This window comes from Cervus elaphus, chromosome 12, assembly GCF_910594005.1.
Source record: "Cervus elaphus chromosome 12, mCerEla1.1, whole genome shotgun sequence".
Lineage (NCBI taxonomy): Eukaryota > Metazoa > Chordata > Mammalia > Artiodactyla > Cervidae > Cervus > Cervus elaphus.
The window spans coordinates 31,657,909-31,679,989 of record NC_057826.1 but is presented as its reverse complement, the minus strand read 5'-3'; the positions used below and the strand labels follow the sequence as shown (position 1 = coordinate 31,679,989).

General features: G+C 39.5%; 1 protein-coding gene across 4 annotated transcripts in view; it reads right to left on the bottom strand.

Moving 5' to 3' along the window:
• Nucleotides 1–1,918: 1,918 nt before the first annotated feature.
• The window catches only part of ARMH4 (armadillo like helical domain containing 4), a 132,405-nt gene continuing 112,242 nt past the window's right edge, over nucleotides 1,919–22,081 (bottom strand). The window contains exons 6-9 of one of the 4 annotated variants that reach the window (XM_043920730.1): nucleotides 10,683–10,714; nucleotides 2,923–3,057; nucleotides 2,578–2,682; nucleotides 1,919–2,286 (exon numbers count right to left, since the gene is read on the bottom strand). In XM_043920730.1, the coding sequence (XP_043776665.1) occupies nucleotides 2,614–2,682; nucleotides 2,923–3,057; nucleotides 10,683–10,714 (236 nt within the window). In that variant the 3' untranslated portion in view covers nucleotides 1,919–2,286; nucleotides 2,578–2,613. Of the gene's footprint in view, nucleotides 2,683–2,922; nucleotides 3,058–10,682; nucleotides 10,715–22,081 lie in introns of all 4 variants that reach the window. The other 3 variants (XM_043920732.1, XM_043920729.1, XM_043920731.1) reach the window with 3 other exon arrangements.

Below are 22,081 nucleotides of genomic sequence, written 5' to 3'. Positions count from 1 at the left end.
TCCGTTCCTCTGAATAATCCAAACCAACCACTGAAAACCACTGTTCCACAGCCACAGGCAGCAAGGAAAACACCCAAGTTGAGCAATCCATAGAACCTTCCACTCAACCCAGGTGTTTAAATGGTTTTGTACAGCAAACCGCTGGGATCTAAGTAATCTCTCTCTCTTTAAACAGTCACCTGCCCCCGTAAGAACTGCAGAGACATTTCTGTTTAGGCCTAAAGGCACAAACAAGTCACCATAGCCCTCTGGACAAGTCAAAATATATGTCTGTCATGGGTGACTTTATTATACTATAGTTTGAAGGTTCAACCTATTTACCGTGATCTAGTAAAACTACAGACTAACAGTAGCCCAAGGCACGAGCGGCCATCAGTATCACCCACCTGATACTGCATAGACAGACCTATTGTGTTTTCTCTACAAACAGCTAGTCAAGAACACAAAGGTGGTAATGATACATTGTGCTCACCTCCTCCTGACCTTAGGAACACTTACAGCAAAAGGCTGCCCTCAGAAGGGGCAAACGTACCCTCTGCAGTATCAGGATGTCTCTACTCATGAAATTACAAATTCCTGCAGTGTCATGGTTCTGAGCTCTATTTTTAAAACCTGACCCTGAGTATGTGTGTCTATTCTAACATCTATTTGACGGTACAGAGCTTTTAAATTCTCTTGATCAAGTTAGCCCATTAGCTTGTATTTCTTGGCAAAAAGAATCATTTAAAGAAATCATTCGTGTAAGCCAGCTATCTTTCAAGAATGAATTCAAGAAAGGTTTCTCTCTGAGTTACCTACACATGATACTTAAATTTATGTGATTATAAGGAAAACAGCTGATGTGGGAGAGAAAAAGAATTCGAGCGCGTATCACAGAAATTAGTAAGACATCGTTCATTTAACAAAGTCAGAAATTTGTGTTACATGTTCCTGGGTCAAGAAGCTATTTCCTTAGAATCTTGGTTTTGAAGGACTCTGCAATGTTGTTGGTTCCTATAAAGTATGTGGAAAGGGCACTGAGCTGAAGATAGGGGTGCATCGTGTGGGGTCCAAGTGGGTTCTAGTCCTGATTCTTCCTGGGTATAATTTTGGATAATTGTTTTACTTCTCTGCTTCAGTTCTGTCTTCAGTCAAATGGGAGAAGGAAAACATATACAGCTTTGAGGAATAACTGTGCAGCTTTCCTTGAAAACAGCAAAGCAGGCCTCATTAAATTTGAACAAGTTCTCCATACTGTAAAGCATCATGGACAGTGTTATTAGTAATCTTTATTTTTCCACGCTAATGAGCCAAGTCTTCACCCAAAACTCCCCTTCCTGGACTTCCCTGGTGGTCACTGATTAGGACTTTGTACTTGTACTGCAAGGGGCATAGGTTAAATCCCTGGTTGAGGAATGCTATGTGACGAAGCAAAAAAATACCCCCAAAACCTGCACTTCCTCAAAGTCCCAAATACCTGGATTCAAAAGGTAGAGAAAAGGAATTGCACTCCACGGGAAATGAGACATAATCTAGTACAGTCCAACATCTCCACAGTGAGACACCTTGAGAGAGGCTGGTTTTTCATAAGCTCTGTCTTGTGCCAGGACTCTTAGCTCCTGAGCCTGCTCCTACCAGAGAATGCGGTTTTCTAATAAAGCCAAACAAGAACCAACGGTCCAATAATACATGGACTAAGACTGCAGATATAGAAAAGCAGTGCTCTGAATAATTCAGAATGGTGGCCACACAAGCACAGAGCCAAAGAGCAGAGCCAAACGCTTTGGGAGCTTACCTACCCTCCTTTTCCTCTTGATTTCTTCCTCATTTCTTCTTGACAAAGTCAATGATATACTAAAAGGATCTCTCTTAATGATAAACATGTAAGAATCTATGGATACATCTGTTGGACTCAATTATACTATTTAAGAAAGCAAGCTTACATGAAGACCGAGAGTCAATTTAATGCATTACTTCTAGTGCATTTTTTTCTTTGCCAAGAATGAGAATAAAAAGGAAGGGGGAAAATAATAAAACCAGGAGACTCAAGTACATAATGTAAGGTACGTACAAATCTACATATATCCTAATGCGCTGAGAGATCTTCTTGATGAAAAAGATTTCATTCCGAGTTGCTGCTAGTTTCGATGCAAATGTAGTGTGTGCCGTGGGCCACAAGCCAAGGGTTCAAGTAGGTTGAGCAGTCATCACAGGTTCTTCTTTGTTAAGATTTCTATTTCAGAGTCAAGTGTGCCTTGGCAGCACTGTTACACTTTAGCACAGGTAATCCAAACCAAGGGAAAGACACTGCGGAAAAATACAAAACATTTACTCTATCTAACCTAGCAACTCCTACTGAACAACATGTATGCTGCATATTTACGAGTTGTAGCCCATGGCTGTGGAAAATTCACTACAGGATAAAAACAAATACTGCGCATCACAGTTCATATACAGCATGCCTTTTCTGCTCAGTACAAGAAAAATCTACTACCCAGCAGACAGTGAGATCAATGGCCTGACAGCCCCAATGTGGCAGAATGTTGTTCTCTTTTGTTTTTTTTGGGTTTTTTTGGCCCTCAAATAAAAAATAATTACATCACGTTGACTCTCCCAATTAAACTCCAGTTCAGTTCAAAATTCATCTTCGGAACTGTCGGCTAAGAGCATGACTCGATCCTGCATGCTGTTGAATTCTCTCTGCTGGGGAAAGAAAACAGAAAAGCATTAAACTCCTGCTTCAGAGCAAAGCCGAGAAACAGGTCCCCTTTAAGAGACACGTGAACAAATGAGGCCGAGGCTGCAGCTGCAGCAGCTCATCGAACCACTGGGCACGTCAGTCACATTCATGCATCATTAAGCCCCGTGTGCTTTATTAAGCAAATTAGAAAAGCAAAGAACAGTTGGGAAAGTGTCTAGGTTTTGCTGTTGTGGATTCCATACCTTTCTTTTATGCCTTTTGAAGCCGTTTCTCCTTCGGCGATTCATAACCTTAATGCTGTAGAGCGCTCCCAAGATGAACAAGGCTCCAGCTATCCCAACCCCTACGGGCACCAACATCCCAGACATATAGCCTGCCTGCACGGGAAAGGAAACATGCATTAGGATGCTAAACAGACCACTGCCCTGGGCTTCCCAGTTCTGCTGGAGGGCAGCTGGGTTTTTAGACACTTTGAATGCTCTTGTCAGCTTTGTTACAAAGTAGCACCTGGAATAAAGTTACTTTTAGGGAGAAGGCAACAGAGAGAGAGGTATGACTATTTTTGGATATTTCATATACATATAAGTACTACAATAAATCAGCCAGCCCTGGCGGCACCTCCAAGTCACTTGGTTATGCACATTTGTCAACATCAGGTTTTGGTGACAGAAATATAATTTGTATTAAAGATGGATGAAGTAGCCTCTGAAATTGCCAGGACTATTAAAATGCTATAAATTGGAAATAGCAGCCTGAGTCTAGCTCTGGGGGAGGGAGGGCGGGGGGGAGGGGGGGCATGGTTGGGGGGACATTGCTCAGTGGAATATTGTGTTTCTTGGGGGATAAAAGGGGGCCTTGACTTTGGTGGTTCCCCTCTTACAATCTTAGCTGCATCACGGTAGGAAAGGGAAGAGGAATGTGCTTCTACATGAGTGAAAAGAGAGTGCTTCTAGAGATAGCAGGGAAGAGAAGGCCCTGCAGGGGAAAGAAGGATGTTAGGTTTTGGAGGCCAGGCAGAAAAGACAAGGATGAGAGATAGTTGCACAAAATGTAGATGGAAGATGGATTCATTTATACAGAAGAAAAAACCTGCTCAGTGAACAAGACCAAAGTTGAGGGCTGGCAGGGAATTCTGAGTGTCCCAGGCTCCAAAGAAAGAAAGTGACAACGGACACAAAGATCACTGCCAACAGTGCTGGTACTTCCAAAAGAGCTTGGAGATTTCAAACCCATGGCGGTCTCCAACATCTCCAAGGTTTTATTATGGATACTTTGGTTCCAAGAGACCAGCATGATCTCCACACATCCCTGGACTTGAGTAAGTAGTGTAGAATCAACCCAAATTCAGGGCAAGGCCATCACCCTAAGGAAGGGCCATTTCTGCATCCTGGCCAGTAAGACACCTGAGAGATACAGGTGTATGAAAAACCACAGCCCTTCATGGAGAAACATGAACTGGTTTATCTTCCATGATGACCCCTTCTAGAAGCCTACCCAGGAAAAAAACATAAACAATTAACAATTTAAAAAATACTATAGTGAGTACTTTTAGACAGACATTATTTTACAGGAGAAAAACTATGAGCTTGTTCACTTATGTAACTATTTCTAAAACTTTCAATATAGCACAGGATCTCTCGGAATGAGCCCAAAACAGAAGAACAAAAAATAAAAGTTTTCTAAAAAATGCTGAAGTAAGCGGGCTCCAATGCTTTCCCAATATTTCTAGAAGCAAATCAAAGGAACAGACAAGACCTTATAAAACTGCATAGTCCTCTTGTACACAGCAAGCTCATTCACTCGTTCTGTTTTCCAGTCTTGAGTTAGAGCACAATATGGCATTTTTTTCATTAATTTGAGAACATAGCATTGTTCCTCAGCATACTGTTTTTCCCCAAGAAACAAAGCCCAGTCATTTTCCAACAAATTATATGCTTTGCCAAAACCCAAACTTTTTCTAAAGTTCTTCTAGATCTACGGAAGGTTTACAGAAGTGTGTAATTTTCCATGTGGGAAAACACTGGACAATAGCAAAATCTGGGTGTTCTCACCAGAACTATGAGTTTCATTTTACATCACCATTCCCAGTACATGGAAATACAGATATATGTTGATATAGGATCAATTTTAAGCCCAGTAGATTAGACCTTACTAATATAAAGGTCTACATTCAAAGGATGATATCTGAGCTTTTTGGAAGCTCAACTTGATCAACCTATGGGTCTCTTAACATTGTGTAACTCAACCGCACACCAAAAACATGAATATTACAAAATGTGTCACTCTTTGCATATTTCTTATTTACACATTAAGGCTTCTCATTTCTAGAGCTTTAAATCATGTAGACTTTACAAAAATTCAGTTAATCTCTTTCTCCTCTTTTCATTCTCTCCTCTGTGTGTTGTGTGTGTGATCTTGAATTAAGTAAATTACTTGAAATAAGTAATTTACAAGAAGGGAATAAAGAAACCTACCCTCCTCAAATATAATTTAACCATTCCTCATTCAAAACTAAGTGAAGATAAGCTCTTTTTTTAGAATTGCCACAACTTGTTTCCTGCAGAAATGAAAACAAATAAGATGCATCTGCATATAAAGCTATAAATTGTGCCCAGCACCTTTTCTCTGTTCAGAAATACTGGATGTGCCCATTCCTTCACACTACCTCCCTGAGAAGGACACAATGGAATCCATGCATATTCCAACTGAGAATACTGAATCTAATCATGAGGAAACAACTAATAAACTGAACATTCTGTTTTCTAAAGTACCATATTCTTTAAAAATATCAGCATCAGGAAAGATAACAGATGGCTATACAAATGGTCCACATTAAAGAAAACTGTCAAATCAGTCAATCCTAAAGGAAATCAACCCTGAATATTCATTGGAAGGACTGATGCTGAAGCTGAAGCTCCAATACTTTGACCACCTGATGCAAAGAACTGACTCATTGGAAAAGACCCTGATGCTGGGAAAGATTGAAGGCAGGAGGAGAAGTTGACAACAGAGGATGAGATGGTTGGATGGCATCACCGACCCAATGGACATGAGTTTGAGCAAGCTCCGGGAGTTGGTGTTGGACAGGGAAGCCTGGAGTGCTGCAGTCCATGGGGTCGCAAAAAGTTGGATACGACTGAGTGACTGAACTAAAATGAAGCATCCTAACAACTACATGTGTTCTATGACCTAGATAAGATCCTGTACTCGAGGAGAAGAATGATTTTATGAAGGTCATTTTGGGTCTGTTAACTAAGACTTAAGTCCAGATGCCAGAACAGATAAAAAGTATGATATCAATGTTAAATGTACTCAAGTTGATAACTATACTATGGTTTGCTAATAGGATATTCTTAATCATAGGAAATACGCCCTGAAGTATTGAGATTTGGTCTAAAAGGACCATGATGTATGCAACTTCCCTCAAATGGCTCAGAACAAAAGAACAGAGGTGGGGGGACAGCCAATGAATGAGAAAACAATGGGGCAGCACAGGAAGAACAAGTGCATCTGGATAAAAAGAACAGGGGCATTCTCTGTACTATTCCTATTCTCGTATCTTTTCTGTACATTTGAAATTATTTCCCAAAAAAACAGTTTGAAAATTAAAAAATGGATTATAAGATAAAACTGACTACATATAGTTGGGTTTTTTTATTCGTTTGGTTGGTTTTTGGTTTGTTTGTTTTGCATTTATGAGAAAGCCATCCTTTCTTAGGCTAACGTTTTTGTTCAGAAACATTGGTTTTCAAGAAAATGTAAGAAAAAGTAAAACTTTACTGCCTAAAGTCTGCTGAATGCATAAGTGTCTTTATGAGGTGTAACAGTGTTTCTCAAACTTGAGCATGCATCAGAAATCACCTGCAGGACTTGTTAAAACGCAGATTGCTTGACCCCTTTCCCAGAGTTTCTGATTCAGTAGGTCTAGTTAGGGACCTGGGATTTTGCATTTTTAACAAGCTCTCAGGTGACACAATGCCACAGGTCCAGACTGTACATGAGAATCGCTGCTGTGAAGTGTGTGTGTGTGTGTGTGTGTGTGTGTGTGTGTGTGTGTGTGTGCGCGCGCGCATGCTCAGTTGCTTAGTTATGTCTGACTCTTTGTGCCTCAATGGACAGTAGTCTGCCAGGCTCCTGTGTCCATGGAGTTTTCCAGGCAAGAATACTGGAGTGGGTTGTCATTTTCTTCTTCTCCTTCTTAAGAGGGGAGGGATATTGTAGCCTCCCTTTTTCCTCCTTCCTTCTGACTAGAATATGGACCTAACTGCAATCCAGGACCATGAGATGACCGTGAGAATAAAGGTCACAAAGGATGGAATAGCAAATAAAAGGAGCCTGCACCTTCATAGTGTTGTTCCTCACTGACCCTGACTGCTCCCTCCAGACTCATAAATGAGAGAAAAACAAACGTCTCTCTTGGTTAAGCCATCGCCATTGGAGATTGTCTGTCATTCAGATCTGATGGACAAAGGAGCCTGGTAGGCTACAGTCCATGGGGTCGCAAAGAGTCAGACACGACTGAGTGACTTCACTTTAATATAGGAAGACTAAACAATAACAACAAAAGGAATAATTCAGAACTTTTGAGAACACCTACCATCCCTTCTAAAGTCCAACTAACAGGGAAACCGTATCAGAACAATTAAATGAAGCAAAACTGAATAGATATTATTGGTTGACTGAAGAGCTAGTTAAATATATAGTTTAGTTTTCAATTCTCCAGGATTCTGTGACTTTCATCAAAACAGCAGTAGTTTCACTCTCAAATAGTTTCTGAAGGTAATGACTAACAAGACTTTTATAGATGATAGCTAGTTAGCTAGCTAGACAGACAGAAGAAGAGAAAGAGGGAGAGAGAGAGAGGAAGAAAAGTTATGTGTGTTAGTTGCTCAGTCATGTTTGACTCTTTCCGACCCTGCTGACTGTAGCCCGCCAGGCTCCTCTGTTCATGGAATTCCCCAGGCAAGAATACTGGAGTGTGTTGCCATGTCCTTCTCCAGGGGATCTTCCCAACCCAGGGATTGAACCCAGGTTTCCTGCATTGTAGGCAGATTCTTTACTGTCTGAGCCACCAGCAAAGCCCAAGATATGCATATGTGTGTGTGTGTGTGTGTGTATGTATATACACACATATATGTGTGTATACACATATGCATGTATGTATCAAGTAAGTGTATAATATTTTACTCCCAGAGGGAAGGAACTGGTTAAACTGAATCCCTCCAAGAAAGAGACAAAATAAGAAGACAAATACAACAACGTTGATGGACCTGGAGATTATCATATTAAGTGACGTAAATCAGAGAAAGACAAACATCACATGATATCACTCATACATGGACTCTAAAAATGATACAAATGAACTTATTTACAAAATAGGAACAGACTCATAGACATATAAAAGAAACTTATAGTTACCAAAGGAGTTAGTGTGGGGGGGATAGAGGGAGGGATAAATTAGGAGCTTGGGATTAACATAAACACACTACTATATATAAAATAGATGATCAACAAGAACCTACTGTATAGTACATGGAACTCTACTCAATATTCTGTGATACTCTATATGGGAAAAGAATCTGAAAAACAATAGATATACGTATATGTATAACTGAATCACCTTGCTATACACCTGAAGCTAATACAACATTGCAAATCAATCATACTCCAATATAAAATTAAACATATGCTGCTGCTGCTGCTAAGTCGCTTCAGTCGTGTCTGACTCTGTGCAACCCCACAGATGGCAGCCCACCAGGCTCCCCAGTCCCTGGGATTCTCCAGGCAAGAACACTGGAGTGGGTTGACATTTCCTTCTCCAATGCATGAAAGTGAAAAGTGAAAGTGAAGTCGCTCAGTCGTGTCCGACTCTTAGTGACCCCATGGACTGCAGCCTACCAAGCTCCTCCGTCCATGGGATTTTCCAGGCAAGAGTACTGGAGTGGGCTGCCATTGCATTCTCCAAACATATAAACACTACTATATATAAAATAGGCAAATATCAAGGACCTACTATATTCAGAGACCTATATTCAATATCTTGCAATAACTTACAATAGAAATAATCTGAAAAGTGTATATATGTATAACTGAATCACTTTGCTATACACCCGAAACTAATACATTATAAATGAATTATACCTCAACGTAAAAAATAGTAAATAAAAATAAAGACAAGGCATAAAACAAATAAACCTGGTAGAAGTTTCAGCTATTTTTCTTTCAATTTTTTAAAACTAAGACATAACTGAAAAAATACTATGGAATAAAGTGAAGAAAGAGCTGGAAAAACTTCAATTCAGAAAACTAAAACCATTCACAAAATTATCTCTCATGGTGAAATATAACAGGGAGAGGGTGCTAGGCCTTTGAGAAAAGATAAGAAGGAAGGGTCCACAGGGAGAGAAAATTCAGCCTTTCTCTAAAGCTACCCAGATTTCTAAACAAAGTGGCGAAGCTATACACACACATACACACACACACACACACACACATATATATATACAGGTAAGAAACTTTGCAACATTCAATTTCAAAACAGGCTGTGTGCCAAAATTTATTTTCTTAAGTCTATTTTTTGTCCATTTTGGTAATTCAGAAGGATATTTTCTATAGAAACAATGACATATGGATTCCTAGATTAAACTACCAAAGCCTGTTTACTTTTCATCGCATTATATTTTCCTCTGAAAAATAGCAAGCACTACCAATGTAAATATATTCAATTCTGAATTTTTGAGGTTTTCCTACCCCAAATCTTGCTCAGTGCTCTGATTATACCTCCCTCAGACAACTGGACCCATTACAGATGTGAAAATGGCTTCCACTAATGTCAACAGGTTTAAAATTCTTCTATATCACTTTAAATATGTATGAACATAAAATAATCTCATTTGCAAAAATTATATAGTCTAAATTTTACTGAGAAGCAGAAAAATTATACTGACAAGAATTACTATAATCATACAATTTTAACTACTAGTGAACGTTTTCTCTTATCCTTTAACATAAACTGTAGCAAAATAAATACTGATCATTCAAATATTAAGAAACTGACCTCAAATAATAAAAAAGTTATGGAATAATATCCACAGATGTATTTTCTGAGACAGGTGAATTGAAAGTAACTCCTATCTGGCAGTTGAAATGATTTCCATTTAACCATACCCCCAGTGAAATCTGAGCTGGGTTGTAGTAATTGGATCTGACAGAGGCTACAGCAAGGAGTTCAAAACTCCACCAATATTTTTATGAGTAATTCCAGTTGGAAATTGCAAGGCACTAAAAATGAAACCTTAGAGAGTGTTGAAAATTAAAAGAAAATTAAAAACATGGACCTGGAAGGAAGTTAATATTGTCAATCACAGATGTTGGTGACAGAATGAATGCAAGAGTGGAAAATATTTTTCAATAGTTGGCCATTCTAGATAGGTCAGCTCATTGTCACTCAGTAAGCAGTAGCACTATGATAGACCACATAAAACTGGGCCTAAAGAGAGTGGCTCAGGTGCTCAGGTATTTTTAATCTCACCTCCACTATGGGTGAAGGACGCCTTTTCCATCATGAAGTTTTATTCTTAAGTCAGGTCTGCCAATTTTTGTCCTTGGGTCAGAAAAATCAATGCCTAAATCCAAAGTATTTCTTCCTCATACAGGAAGATCAGATTTAAAAGATCCTTGTACTGGGACATGAAATGCCCACTAGAAAGGGATTACACTCTTAAAATTCCCTAAAAGGACCTCCACCTTGATATGTCAAGGATGCTATCAGTTGCACATATCAGGAATTACATTTCAGAAGAATGAATGGCACTCCAAAGAATAAGGCATCCCTTCTTAAAGGGAAGGTCTTTCTTACTGGGTACCCGGAAGTGGCCCTGGATCTTTGCACAGGTTATCAGAATCAGAATAATGATATAAAGCTCCATTATTCTGAAGGTCTTTTACTTGACAAAGCTATGCGCTCTAAAATAAATCCAAAGGAAGAAAGTATTTCTCTTACCTTGTCTTTTAGCTTTTCCATCCAGCTTCTCACTAAGGAAAATAAGAGAAGAAAATGTAAATAGCCATCTCTCTGCTTATATTTCATGTATTAAGTTCATTTGGTAACTTACTTATATTTCAGGTACTAAGTTAATTTGATACAATTAAGATTTTATTGCATGAAATACAGTGACAGGGTCAACAGTATTAACATAATGACAGTAATAGTTTTAATTCTCATTTAAAAATGCAAAAAAGAACACAAACATATCCTCACATCATTGTTAAAGGAATAGAGAATATTTTTCTTTGCAAATGCATGTTCTATTATTTGGGGGGAGGTCTGGGGGATGAGTGAGAAAAACACCTTCAAAACATCAAGTTTACTTCTGACATTCCCTCCTTTTTTTGAACGAGAGAAGGTATTTACTGGCAAATGATATATCAGATAAGGGGTTAATATCCAACATACACAAAGAACTCATTAACTCCACATGAAAAGGACTAACAATCCCACCAAGAATCAAAATAGACATTTTTCCAAAGATATATTGACACATATGACCAAGACACATGAAAAGATGCTCAACATAAAAAAGCCCCCATTATTCAACATCAGGGGAATGCAACTGAAAATCACAATGAGACAACACCTCACATATGTCAGAATGGCCATTACAAAAAGATAAGAAATAACAAGTGTTGGTGAGGATATGGAGAAAACCCCTGTGCACTGTTGGTGGTACAAATTGGCTCAAGCACTATGGAAAATAGTATGGAGATTCCTCAAAAGCAGAACTACAAAAAGATCTAACAATTCCACTTTGGGTATTTTTCTCCAGAGAAAACAAAAATACTAATTAGAAAAGATGTATGCATTCCTATGTTCATTGCAGCACTACTTAACAATGGGCAACATATGGAAACCACCTGAATGCCCAGCAACAGATGAACAGATGAAGATGTGGTATATTATACACAGTGGAATATTAGCGATAAAAAGAAAAATCTCTTGTGATTTCAACATGACACCATGAACGGTCCTAGAGGTTATTATGCTAAGTGAAAAAAAGTCAGAAAGAAAAGTAATGTATGATTTTAACTTACATGCGGAATCTAAAAAACAGCAAATGAAAAAAGGAAAACAATAGACACAGATACAGAGAAGAAATGGTGATTGCCCTAAGGGAGGGAGTGGTGGGTTGAATGCAATAGGTGGAGAGTAACAGGTACAGACTTCCAGTTACAATATGAATGAGTCATGAGGATGAAATGTACAACATGTGGAATACAGTCAGTAATATTGTAATATCTTTATCTCATGACAGATAACTAGACTTACCATAGTAAACATTTTGTAATGTATAGAAATACTGAACCACTATGTTATGCACCTGGAATTAACATAGTATTACAGGTCAATTATGCTTCAGTTAAAAAAAAAAGATAGTTCTTTGAAAAGATCAATAGAATTGATAAGCCTCGAGCCAAGCTAACTGAAAGAAGAGAAAATACAAATTTGTAAGATCCAAAATAAAAGTGGGACATTAGTACAGATCCCATGGATATTAAGAGGATAATCAGGAAATACTATGAACAACCATATATCCATATATTTGGTAACCTAGGTTAAATGGAGTAATTCCTTGAAAAATACATCTGCAAAAACTTACACAAGAAGAAAAAGACTGAATAGGCCTATATCTATTAAAGAAACTGAATCAATAATTAAAAACCTTCCAGAATAGCAGCAGGCCCCAGATAGGTTCACTGGTGAATTAAAACATTTAAGGAAGAATTTATGCCAATGCTATACAATCTCTTCCAGAAGATAAGATGTGGAAGGGAACTTCCTAACTCTTTATATGAGGTCAGCATTATTCTAAAACCAAAACCAGATAGTCTTTAGAACTACAGACCAGTATCTCTCATGAACACAAACGCAAAAGTTCTCAACAAAATATTAGCAGATCAAAACCAAAAATGTATGCAAAGAATTTATTCCAGATATGCAAGTTTGGCTTACCATTTGGAAATCCATTAATCTATCACATCAACAGGCTAATGAAGAAAAATCACATGATCATATCAATAGATACAGAAAAAGTATTTGACAAAATCCAGCACTCATTTTTTATAAAATTAGCAAACTAGGAACAGAGTGGAACTCTCAACTTGGTAACATCTACAGCTAACATCATAACTTAATGGCGAGAAACTAGCAGCTTTTCCACTAAGAGCAGGAACAAGGCCAATGTCCTCCCACCATTCCTTTTCAACATCATACCCAAAGATCATTAAGAAGGTTCAGAAATTCTTGGGAGGATGCAAGGGAGGCGGAATGTGACTATGAGGTCAGCTGGTGACCACATGGCTCCATCTGATGGCTTTGCCGCTTGCTCCATGTTCCTATAACTGATTCTGGAGGCCTCCTTGAAAGGTCCTCCCCACAGCTGAGACAGCCGTTAGGGCCTCTCCTTATCTTTTATTCCTCACCTTTGTCAGTTTTTAAGCTCAACGGAAATTCTGCAGTTGAATCAATGTTAGAGAGCAGGGGTAGGACAGTGCAGTGGGCAGGCCAGGGCTGCGGCGCTCTTACTAAAAGGAGTCAATATTTTAGGCTCTGCAAGCCACACAATCTCTCACAACTACTCGACTCTGCTGATGCCTCAAGCCACAGAAAATAGTACATAAATAAGTGGGTGTGGCTCTGTTCTAATCCACTTTACTTATAGACACTGACATTTGAATTTCATATAATCTTACATCACAAATATTTTTCTTTTGATTTTTTTCAACCAAATTAAAAATTGGAAAACATTCTTTGCTGATGGGCTGTATCAGGACAGGCAGCAGGCCAGATCTGACCCGGGGGTCACAGCTTTCTGACCCCTGGCACAGACACATTTTACCCAAGAAGCTAGTGTCTCCATTTACAATCTGACTTTAATAATAACATGTCCCACAACAGTGATGACAGCTAACGGCCTTACTCCTTACAAAGCATGTCCGGATGCACTGCATCATTTGATAGGCAAACTAATGATAAATATGAGAGTCAGGTAAGATGATGCTCAGGGAAAAGGAGAAACTGAGACTCAGAAAAACTAAGAGACTTGCCATGGTTTACCGGGGAGGAAAGAGCCACTGGAACTCCAACCCCCATCTGACAAACAACCTACAGGAATAAGACTTCCTATGTACCCATTTCTTTTGGCAGTATCACTGCTGTTCTGCTCTCTCAGGTTGAAGACATGGAGATATCTTTGGCTCCTCTATCTCCTTCAGTCCCCAGCTTCAATCTCTCACAGCAGGACCTTGGGAAGACCTCTTGGGTTTGTCCTCCCCTCACCACTCCTTTTGAGGGAAGACTCAACTGGGATTCAGACAAAGATGGTGGTGCTCAATCAGAATAATATTGGAGTCAAGGGAATGAAGTGCAGGAAAATCAAGAACTAAGCCACAGATCATTAGAACTGGCTCACTGGAAAAGACCCTGATGCTGGGAAAGATTGAAGGCAGGAGGAGAAGGGGACGACAGAGGATGAGATGGTTGGATGGGATCACCGACTTGATGGACATGAGTTTGAGCAAGCTCCAGGAGTTGGTGATGGACAGGGAAGCCTGGCGTGCCTGGCAGTCCACGGGGTCACAGAGAGTCAGACACGACTGAGCGAGTGAACTGAACTGCAGCCACAGATCACTGATTCTGGGAGTGGTTCCATGGAAAAGTGAGGTCAACCACTGATTCACTAAGTAACTTTGGAGAAACAAGCAAACCTCTTAGACTCTCACTTTCCTCATATGTGAAATGGAGATGGTAATACTTGCAAGATGGTTGTGAGGATTAGAAATAACATGTACAAAGTGTCTAATACAGAACTCAGTAGAGAGAGACTAAAAAACCAAAATAAGAAATCTAGAACAGGAGGGAAGAAAGAAAGACAAATGAGGTATGAGTTTTGTGTTAACATGGCTCAACTAAGCCCAAGACATAAAGCGAAATTCAAGCAAGAGAATGCTTCCAATTCATTAATCCATTCAATAACACTTAAAATGCACAGTGCACTGACCAGGCATCATAGTCAATGCTGTGTCAGTAGAAGGCATGGGAACCTAACTCCAGTGAAAATAGGTTAGAATATCAGATCTATGAGATGTGGATGAGAACAGCAAGGTAGGGACTGACAGAGTGAGGGACAGAGCAGGAGAGCCAATTACTTCAGAAGCAAGATGTTTGGAATCAGGGAATCAGCTGGATATTACATTAAAAAAAAAAACTAGCAAAGAGAAATGGGAGCAGAACGCTAGTGTGAGACCCTCGTGGAGGAGGTGAGCAGGGGCCGGCTGACTACCTGTGAATGGCAGCCCAGGGGTAGGTTAGAGAAGAGGGAAAAGAAGCAGAGATGGCATCAGGGTCCAAGGCACTCACAGGCTTTCCAGCTGTAGGAAATTCACTGCCAAGAGAAATGTTTTAACTCAAGCTTTATCAAGCCAGGTCTCACTGGCAAACTATTCAGATCTTAGGTTCTTAGAATAAATTTCAGAGCCCTACTTTAAGCGATTAACATAGGAATTCTTCACTAGGGGAGGGAAGTCACATCAGCATGGGATGTGCACATGTGCACAGATAATCTGAAAAAACACATTCAGTGAGTCTAGTTATGTGGTTTATAATAGGAACTACAGAAAGAAGGCTGGGCAAATTCTTCTTGGGGAGTGAGTGATACACCAGAGACAGTGAGACAGTGTTTGAGGGGACATGGATCTAAACAAGGTTGAGAAAAACTACTCTTCAGAGTATGTGAACTTGGTTATGTTTCTCCAGCTGAGAAGGTGAGACCCCTAAGGATCACACCTTGTGTTTCTCAGGCATCCACCAAGGTCCCTGACATGGTATTAGTCAGGAAGTACCTTTTCCTTTTTCAGCAAATGTATATTGCTTTTAAATGAGTTCACAACTTTTGAGTAAACACGATTTTCTTTCATGGAGATGCTATAAACTGTTTTCAGCAAAATGTTCAAGGCAGTGTAAAAATAAATCTAACACAATTATGGTTTTGAAACTCAGAAATCAATAAGAGAATGCAAAAGCTAGAAGACAGAATGTTGGAAAGATTTTTAATAAAAAGAAAATATGATTCTTTATGAAGAAGAGAACCAACAACTGCAGTTTTTTTAACAAAGAGACATCACACTGAAGAAGGAGGTATGAATTGGCACAACTTTTCGGAGCTGCAAGGAGACGTTGCAATTGATATCAAAAGCTTTTTAAAAAGTATAAATTTTGCTTTCAGAAGTTTCATTTGTAGAAGCAATGTACCTTAAATAGTTAACCATGGAAATGCATAAAAAATTTTTATTTAAATCTTTTCACTGCACCATTATTTATAATAGAAAAGCACATGGAAACAGCATCAATATTCAGCAATAAAGGAATGGTTTAAACACTTAAAAGGAAACAAAACCTTAGGCTATGCCCACAGAGTGGAATATTATACAAAATTAACATTATTTAAAGAAAAATACTTAATGGTACGGTGTTGTTCCCATTATATACTGCAAACGAAAAAAATAGCATATGTATAATGTGAACTCAGTTGTGGATAAAAATGTATGTGAAAAAAAATGTTATGTGTATAATTGAAATGATGTACTTCAAAGGTTAACTGAAGTCATCAATGAGTTGTAGAATTATGGATGATTTTTTATTCTCTATACTTTTAAGACTTTCCAAATTATTTCTAATCTTTTAGTACTTTTTAAATTAAAATATATATATATTTTACCCCCAAAAGCTCTACAAAATTTTGTAAACCTTTGCATATGGAGGTTGGTGGTAGATTGCTGACAGTGGGGAGCAGGAGAAGGTGAGGCCCTTCCACTTGGTTAATTCCTCAGCCCACAGTTACAGATTCATTTTCATCCTACTGATTCTATTTCTTGAAAATTCACCAAATGCAAGAATGAAAATGTAGCAATATGATTAGGCCTGTGAGCTCCTTCTGGAAGGAAACAACCAGATGCAGGGGAAGGTCTAATGAAAAGCAAAAAGCAAAAAAAGTAGACTATGATTATTAAAAGCAAGTTCTCCATCATACTCACCAGAGCCCTCCTGCATACAGGTATTCCAGGAGCAACTATTTGCCCTCCCCTAGCTCGTTCAGTTACTAACTCACGTCCAGCTGCTTGCAACCCCATGGATTGCAGCATGCCAGGGTTCCCTATCCCATACTGTCTTCCAGAGTTTGCTCAGGTTCACGTTCATCAAGTTGGTGATGCTATCTAACCACCTCATCCTCTGCCACCTCCTTCTCCTTTGGCCTTCAATCTTTCCCCGCATCAGGGTCCTTCCCGGTGAGTCGGTTCTCCGTACCAGGTGGCCAGAGTATTGGAGCTTCAGTTTTAGTATCAGTTCTTCCAATGAATGTTCAGGGTTGATTTCCTTCAGGATTGGTTGGTTTGATCTCCTTGCAGTCCAAGGGACTCTCAAGAGTCTTCTTCCAGAGCCACAATTCAAAGGCATCAGTTCTTCAGCACTCAGCCTTTCTTAGGGTCCAACTCTCACATCCATACATGATTACTGGAAAAACCAAAGCTCTGACTATACAGACCTTTGTTGGCAAAGTGATGTCTTTGCTTTTTAATACTCTGTCTAGGTTTGTCATAGCTTTCCTTCCAAGGAGCAAGTGTCTTTTAATTTCAAGGCTGCAGTCACTGTCTGCAGTGATTTTGGAGCCCAAGAAAATAAAGTCTGTCACTGTTTCCATTGTTTCCCCATCTACTTGCCATGAAGTAATGGGACCAGATGCCATGATCTTAATTTTTTTGAATGTTGAGTTCTAAGCCAGCTTTTCCACTCTCCTCTTTCACTCTTATCAAAAGACTCTTTAGTTCATCTTCACTTTCTGCCACTAGAGTGGTATCATCTGCATATCTGAAGCTGTTGATATTTCTCCCAGAAATTTTGATTCCAGTTTGTGATTCATCCAGTCCAGCATTTCACATGATGTATTCTGCATAGAAGTTAAATAAACAGGGTGACAATATACAGTGTTGAGGTACTCCTTTCCCAATTTTGAACCAGTTAGTTGTTTCAAGTAAAGTTCTTTTTTTTTTTTTCATTTATTTTTATTGGTTGGAGGCTAATTACTTCACAACACTGCAGTGGGTTTTGTCTCAAGTAAAGTTCTAACTGTCACATCTTGACCTGCATACAAGTTTCTCATGAGATTGGTAAGCTGGTCTCGTATTTCCATCTCTTTAAGAATTTTCCACAGTTTGTTGTGATCCACAGAGTCTAAGGCTTTAGTGTAGTCAACGAAGCAGAAGTAGATGTCTTTCTGGAATTCCCTTGCTTTCTCTATGATTCAGTGAATGTTGGCAATTTGATCTCTGGTTCCTCAGCCTTTTCTAAACTCCACTTGTACATCTGGAAGTTCTCGGTTCACAAACCGCTGAAGCCTAGCTTGAAGGATTTTGAGCATAACCTTACTAGCATGTGAAATGAGCACAATTGTATAGTAGTTTGTAAAAAGGGAAGACAGAGAGGATAAAAAAGAAATTGCAGATTAAAAGACATTTGCATGTATACTGTCAATTGTAAATATGGCTGGTTTTTAATAGACTAGCTGAAAAGTCTCCCATACTGCTTACTTAGAAGGGTATTCTTAATTTTCCTTTATGTCTGATAATAAAGTTTTATTAGCTATATTTATCCCAGACACATACAAATTCCCTTTCAATAAAGGGAGCCAGATGATATCATGATTTGGCTGAACTAATAATTATTTGTTGGGCATCTAACAAAAAGCTTGCAAGGTGGGTATTACTACCCTCATTTTATAGATGAAGAAAATGAAGCTTAAATAAAGTGCTTAAAGTCACGTAGCTTAAAGTAGTTGCGCTGCAATTTGAACCCTATGGCTATAAAGCATACACCTATCCAGTAGGCCAGTGGGTTGCTCTGGGAAGGGATGTGGGCAGGTGGGCAGAGTAACCAGATCAGGAGACACAGTGGGGCTTTTTCAAATTCTAGGGAACAGGGTGTATCAGGTCACTTCTGTTATTCCGACTCCCTCTTTCTCTAACATTGTCTTCCCTGTTTCCAATCTCTGATAAACACTCTCTCTGCCTCTACATGGGTCTGTCTCTCACTCTATATCTCTTTATAGAAAACTGTAGTCTGTGTTTTCCTCTTTCCCCCTCCCCCTTTTTCCTCTCTCTATCAGACTCTACATGTCTGAATGGCTCTGCTGCTCTCTGTATATATCTGTCTTTTTCTCTCCCTCAACCTGCCCTGTGTGCGTGTGTCTGTATGAGAATAAGATCTCCTAGTTCCTTCCCAGCTATAGGATTTTTCCACCTCAGCCCTGGGTGCCAGGGTTGCTCTCCATTGGGAAACAACAGCACTAAATGGCAGAAATCCTGAAGGTTTAAAACTCATAATGAGCAGTGCTGAGGATATTTAGGATGGGATCAGAGTACATGGAGATGTGATGGAAAAAGACAGAATACAGAAAGCAGGAGCAGATTCCTAGGGGAATGATAATGAGTTTTACTATGAATATGTGGAGCTTAAAGTATCAACACAGTATCCATGGGGCTGTCTCTATTGGCAGTTTAAAATTTGGATATGGAGAAATCCAGGCTAAAGACTGAGGTTTGGGTTTGACCAGTCTATTGATAGAAGCTGAAGTTAAGAGCAGAGAAAATCACTCTGGAGTACAGAGTGTATATTAGACAGGGCTCTCCAGAAAAACAAAACCAATATGAGATATACAGATAGGTAGATAGATGTATATAAACTTATGCTTAGAGACATGTTTTATATATTATATATATGTTTTATATACATAAATGTCACACACACACACACATATATATATAAAGGCATATATCATAAGGAATTGATTCATGCAATTATCGAAGTTGACAAATCCAAGGTCCACAGGGTGAACTGGCAAACGAGAGACCCAGGAAAGCTATGTTTCAGTTCAAGTCCAAAGGCAGGGGAAAAAACCAATGCTCCAGCTTGAAGGCAGTCAGGCAGGAGGGACTCTCTCTTATTCAGGGGAGGGTCAACCTTCCTATTCTAGTCAGGCCTTCAGCTGTCTGGATGAGGGCCACTCACATTAGGAAAGGCAATCTACTTTACTCCATCTACCAAGTGTTCATCTCATCCAAAAACACTCTTCTAAGCACACCTGGGAAAAAAAGGTCTCGACAGCTTTTGGCCAGTCAAGTTGGCCCAGGCAAGTTGACACATACAATTAGCTATCCCAGAGTAAGACTGGACAAGACCAAGATCATAATGCCTAGGAACCTCAATATTTAAAGGCCATCAGAAGAGAATGGGAAGAGAAGAGACAGTAAAGAAACAGTCAGAGGGGCTCAGAAACCTGGGCTGTTGATATGAAACAACCCCGCATAGCTACTTCCAAGTGTTCATGAGGATGTTTCCACATTCTATCCATCAAATCCTCTGTCCAGGTACAGCCAAGCCCACTGGTGCCCTGGCCCATGCAGAGGTTGCCCTGCAGAGTTGCTGCCACCCTATGCAGGCACTCTCTGCCTGAGATTGTCCATCCATCGTAGGAGGTTGTGTGCGGCTGGCTAGAAGCACCAAGGAACTACTGCCCTAGAGGCCATCCTCAATCAACAAGACCTGCGATTTGGTGGGTATATTAGTTTCCTATTGCTGCTACCCCAAATTTAACGGCTTAAAACAACACAAATTTCTGATCTCACATTTCTGAAGGGCAGGAGTCCGAAATCAGTCTCATGGGCTAAAATCAAGATGTCGGCAGGGTTGGTTCCTTCTGGAAGCTCCAGGGGAGAACATGTTTCTTGCCTTTTCCAGCTCCTGGCAGCTGTCTTGCATCCGTCAGCTCACGGCCTCTACATCTATCTTCAAAGCCAATAGCACAGCACTTCAAACTTCTCTCTTTCTCTAAGCTCTGCTCCCCATGTCATAGTTCTTCTCTGACTCTGACCCTCCTGCTTCTCTCTTAGGAGGACCCTGTGATAACCTCTCCCTCCCCAGGTCCTTAACTCCCTTGTATCTGCAAAGTTTTCTGTGTAAAGTCACACGTTCACAGGTGCCAGGGGTTAGGATGTGGACCTCTTTGGAAGAACCATCATTCCGCCTACCACATCGGGTAGATTCCTTCCTTTTCCTCATCTCTGAGGTGTGTCCCACACAGCTCCTCAGAGAATCTCCAGCAAGAAGGAACCCCAGCAACAGTCCACTCATGAGCTTGCCCCTTTGCATTGGCTCCCCACCCTCCCCGTCTCACTTCCTCACTCCTTCACCATGCTTCCTGGGGTCAATTCCCAAGTAAACTCCTAGCACCATCTTGCTTTTAGGGGGAATGCAAACTAAGACACTTGTCTAAATCTGCCAACCATACAGGCAGGCCTGCACTTTGGCATACCAATTTTATTCATTTTGTATATTAAAACAAACTCTCTGAAAAAAACAGAAGTGAAAAAGCAAGAAAGACAGGCAAGCTGGCCAAGTTCAGAGCAAAAGCCATCTCCATTTATCTAAATTAATTCTAATCAAAGACTTCAGGCTACTTGAATTTTAAAAACATACCCTTTCCATATAGCATTGTGCAAGGTATATTTCACAGCCAATTCTACTTAGCTCACATTCAATTCTGAAAAGGTTATAAATATAATCTCTTTAATAATCACATTTTCAACATCATTTACATCTTTCAGTAAAGTTTGAAACCTGATTTTTATCTTAACCAATAAAAAGAGAAATGTATGTTCCACCTATAAAAAATGAAACATCAGAACGTAGTCCTTTGTTCAAAGCATATGTAACTAAATTTCAATTACAGTGTTTCTGTAGTGTCAAGAAATAAATGGAGACCAGCTCTTTTTCTTCCTTGTTATTTAATCATAAGTGCCTTTTCCAGCCCAAGAAACAGATAAAGCTTTTTTCCAACTTATATAACACATTTGAGAATAATAAAACGTACCAAGGTTTAAATGTTGTCTGCATGCTTTTTTTTAAGAACCTTGAGTTTTTCCAGCTACAGATTATTCTCTAATGATGCTAAATTTACCTGCTTTAAAATCACACAGAAACCCTATCTATAATTATTTGCTCCTCACATAATTACAGAACAGTAAGATTCTGATGAATAGAATGACCTACTTCTTTGCTTAGGGCTAAGTGAGCAGTAATCGTGCATCTAAGAAGCAATTAATTCTGAAGGCTCTGTCCTGATATTTACAGAGAAGGGTACAAAGAGCCCAGATACCCTAATCTCTACTTTCAAGTAACATTACAGATGTCAGTAGCTGATAGCAAAGTTAGGAATAACACGAGATACCTACTGGGCAGCTACCAAGAAAACATCTTGTAATCAACTACACATCTTCCTGGGATCATTTATTAAT